The 3,973-nt window shown below is 54.0% G+C and overlaps 1 protein-coding gene across 1 annotated transcript in view; it reads left to right on the forward strand.

The window, feature by feature from the left end:
• SLC32A1 (solute carrier family 32 member 1) overlaps nucleotides 1-3,057 on the forward strand; it is a 42,667-nt gene extending 39,610 nt beyond the window's left edge. The window contains exons 2-3 of the mRNA XM_005422345.2: nucleotides 4-113; nucleotides 902-3,057. Coding sequence (XP_005422402.1) covers nucleotides 4-113; nucleotides 902-2,089 — 1,298 coding nt within the window. The 3' untranslated portion in view covers nucleotides 2,090-3,057. The remainder of the gene's footprint in view (nucleotides 1-3; nucleotides 114-901) is intronic.
• The last annotated feature ends 916 nt before the right edge of the window (nucleotides 3,058-3,973 follow it).

The following is a 3,973-nucleotide window of genomic DNA, read 5'->3' on the forward strand; positions in this document are numbered from 1 at the left end:
CAGGGCCCCTGCCGCCCTCCGCCTCCAAGGAGGCCTGCTCCGAGCTCTCCGGGCAGGGCAAGCCCAAGATCACGGCATGGGAGGCGGGATGGAACGTCACCAACGCCATCCAGGTACGGCCGCCGCCACCGCCGCGGGGCACCGGGCAACGCTCCCTGATCCCGGTCCTGTTACGTGCTCTCTGCCTCGGCCAGAAGCCCTGGGCTGATTGCAAACCGGCTTCGAGGAAAAGGGGGAATAGGGGAAAAACGGGGGAAAAACAAGAAATAAAAATAAGGGAAAGATAGAGGTGAATAATAGAGCGGGAGGGAGGAATTAAAAGGAAAAACAGATTAAAAAAAGAAAGGAAACTAAAACCCCTTAGCCCGGCTTTCTGCTTTTCTTTGCCCCCTCTTCCCCCCCGAACCGGGCACAGGGCCAGGACGGGGCCCAGGCTCCAGCCCTGTCACGCTGCAGATTCTGACCCCATCAGGCTGCCCCAGCAAGGAGGGATGGGTGACACGGGGGTGACTGGGCTGGTGGTGGGGCTGCACTGGAGTGGGCCCAGTCTGGCCCCTCGAGATGTCCCCAGCTGCGGAGGTCTTGGTGCACTGAGAGGGGCTGGGGACAGCGAGGGTGGAGACTGGAGCAAAGCCTGGGCACCCAAACCTTGCTGGGCTGTTGTGGGTGCTCGGGGGGGCGATGACGCGGGCGTGACTGTGGGGGTGGCACGTCACAGGGACAGGGGTGCGTCACCGTGTGGCAGTGGCTGCGTGGCGTGACTGTGTGACCGCCTGCGTGGGTGCCACGGTGCGTGGGCAGACAGAGAGCACGCACGTGACCGCCCTGGTGCGGCTGCGTGCACTCAGCCACAGGCCCCTCAGAGATCCGGCAACACGGTTTCCATTTTGTCTCTTTCTAGGGGATGTTTGTTCTGGGCCTGCCCTATGCCATCCTTCACGGTGGATACCTAGGACTCTTTTTAATAATTTTCGCTGCAGTGGTTTGCTGCTACACTGGGAAAATCCTTATTGCCTGTCTTTACGAAGAGAATGAGGATGGGGAGATAGTCAGGGTGAGAGACTCCTACGTGGACATCGCGAACGCGTGCTGCGCTCCCCGCTTCCCCACCCTCGGGGGCAGAATTGTCAACGTGGCTCAGATCATTGAACTGGTCATGACCTGCATCCTCTATGTGGTGGTCAGTGGGAACCTGATGTACAACAGCTTCCCCAACCTGCCCGTCTCCCAGAAGTCGTGGTCCATCATTGCCACGGCAGTGCTCCTGCCTTGCGCGTTCTTGAAGAACCTCAAGGCAGTGTCCAAGTTCAGCTTGCTCTGCACGTTAGCCCACTTTGTCATCAACATCCTGGTGATCGCCTACTGCCTCTCCAGGGCGCGCGACTGGGCCTGGGACAAAGTCAAGTTTTACATTGATGTCAAGAAGTTTCCCATCTCCATTGGCATCATTGTCTTCAGCTACACCTCCCAGATCTTTCTGCCTTCCTTGGAGGGAAACATGCAGAACCCCAAGGAGTTCCATTGCATGATGAACTGGACTCACATCGCAGCTTGCATCCTTAAGGGACTCTTTGCCTTGGTCGCCTACCTGACCTGGGCTGATGAGACCAAGGAGGTCATTACAGACAACTTGCCATCCACCATTAGGGCAGTAGTCAACATTTTCTTGGTGGCCAAAGCCTTGCTCTCCTACCCCTTGCCGTTCTTTGCAGCTGTAGAAGTCCTGGAGCGGTCCCTTTTCCAAGACGGAAACAGGGCTTTCTTCCCCAACTGCTATGGGGGTGACGGGCGGCTCAAATCCTGGGGACTCACCCTCAGATGTGCCCTGGTAGTTTTCACCCTGCTCATGGCTATTTATGTCCCCCATTTCGCCCTCTTGATGGGTCTTACTGGGAGCCTCACAGGCGCAGGGCTCTGTTTCCTGCTCCCCAGTCTCTTCCACCTCAAACTCTTGTGGAGGAAGCTCTTGTGGCATCATGTCTTCTTCGATGTTGCCATTTTCGTTATAGGTGGTATCTGCAGCATCTCTGGGTTCATCCACTCTTTAGAAGGCCTCATAGAGGCTTTCAGAACCAATGCTGAAGACTAAGGAGGGGCCAGAGTTGGGTGCAGGAAGAAAATCGCATCGAACATCCGCATAGCCAAATAATTCTGCATCCCTTTAATGGAAAGAGTCATTATTTTCGTTACGTGCATCCAACAAATTCTATGTCATAGAATCTGCAAACTAAGGAAAATAAGAAGAGATGAAAGTGCTCGCCCTGATGTCTTTTTAAATAAGCTCAGATTTAAATCTATTTTTTTGTTATTTAGATTTTTTGGAAGGAAATTATCTGGTGCCCCACCCCTATGTCCTCACTCGTTGCCTGAAGCTTGGCCCCCCACAAACGGCCTGTTGGGAAACAGTCGCAATTTTCAACACTCCTCACAGATATGCAAATCAGTGTTTCAGTAGCTGAAACACAGGTGCCGATCCCGTGGGATTGGGAAGCAAACCCGCCGATGGGGCGGGAGCAGGGACCTTTGTTTTAACACTTTGAGAGATGGATGTAGACGAGACCCAGATTGTACGACCAGCCCAACAAGCCCAAGCAGCGTCTGACGACCGGTGATGCCGCTTACCTGCAATGTTTACACCGTAGTCACAATAGATGTCAGGACTGCTCGATTCTTCCATCCCAATCCACACCGAGGAACGGCGCTTCCCATCAAACACAAATGTGTTGCCTCTGGTTGAAATCGCAGCCCTGGAGTCCACTTCTCGGTGACTTATGTTTCGTTTCGTTTTAACAATTGTTATTTCTAAATTATGAAAAGCTAAAAAATAATATAATAATAATAATATATGGTTGGATTTGATGTCGTTCGGGATTACAGGAACAAAACTACGACACAATTCATTCTGTGCAATCTACCAGATCCGTGGAGCTGTTTCCAATGTACGTGTGGTGTCATTGTGGTAAATAAGATGAAAAATGTATATCAGAAAAAAAATCTATCTTTAACATATAATGTGGTACATAAATATATGGAACAATAAAGAGAAAACATAGATGATGAGGCTGGCCTGGTTCGTGGGGGGCTTGGAGGAGTAGGGCAGGGGCAGAGGGAGGTTCATCCTTCCCGGGTCGGGGCTACAACACATCCTCGGGCTAAGGGGAGGCAGTGCCGGGTTTCCAGAGAAGGTGGCATTCAGCTGCTTGTAAGAGGTAGGAGACATTTTTTGGGAAGAGGTCGTCTTACAGCTGGGGGTGGCGGGGCTGCTTTCACTCCCTCCTCGCAGTTTTGCTTTCCCCCGTAGTGCTCAGACTACAGGGACGGGAGTTCGCAGATGCACCCCGAGATTTTCGTTCTTGTGAAAGAAGAGGGGAAAAAAATCCCCTCACAAACAAAGGAGGAGAAATAAACGAAATAAAAGGCTGTGTGTACCCCTGGCTTGATCCAAACTCACGAAGCCCTGCCCACGGTTGTGGAGCGTCGGGCTGATCCCCGCTGCGGGCAAAGCCGCCACCGCGGGGGAGGTCAGCCCCACACTCCAATCCTGTGACCGAATACACCTCGATTTACACCTTTTTAAAAGCTACGACAACTAATTGTCCATCCGCTGCCGCTACACAGCGAGGATGAGGATGGGGGAACCCACCGGCAGCGCTCCCGCAGCACAGGCACAGCTGAGGTCCCCGTGGGGCTCCTGTTATTGTCCCCAAAACACGTCGAGCCCCGGTAGGGCTGGGATGTCCCCTCATCTCCCCCGCCCGGTCCGGCCCAGGGTTAGCGGGCAGCTCCGCAATGCGGTACCGGGAGGGGGGTGTTGGCACAAGCTGGGAAAGGGGCTGCGGGCGGGAGAGAGGGATGTCCCTGCCCGGGGAAAAACGCATTCCGGGCGACTTTCTGAGCAGCTTCCGAAAGAAAAGAACAGGGGAAGCTGTGGGGTCTGTGCTGAGTGGGGACAGGGTGGTGTGGCGCCGGGGGT

Source organism: Geospiza fortis, unplaced genomic scaffold (genome assembly GCF_000277835.1).
Source record: "Geospiza fortis unplaced genomic scaffold, GeoFor_1.0 scaffold188, whole genome shotgun sequence".
NCBI lineage: Eukaryota > Metazoa > Chordata > Aves > Passeriformes > Thraupidae > Geospiza > Geospiza fortis.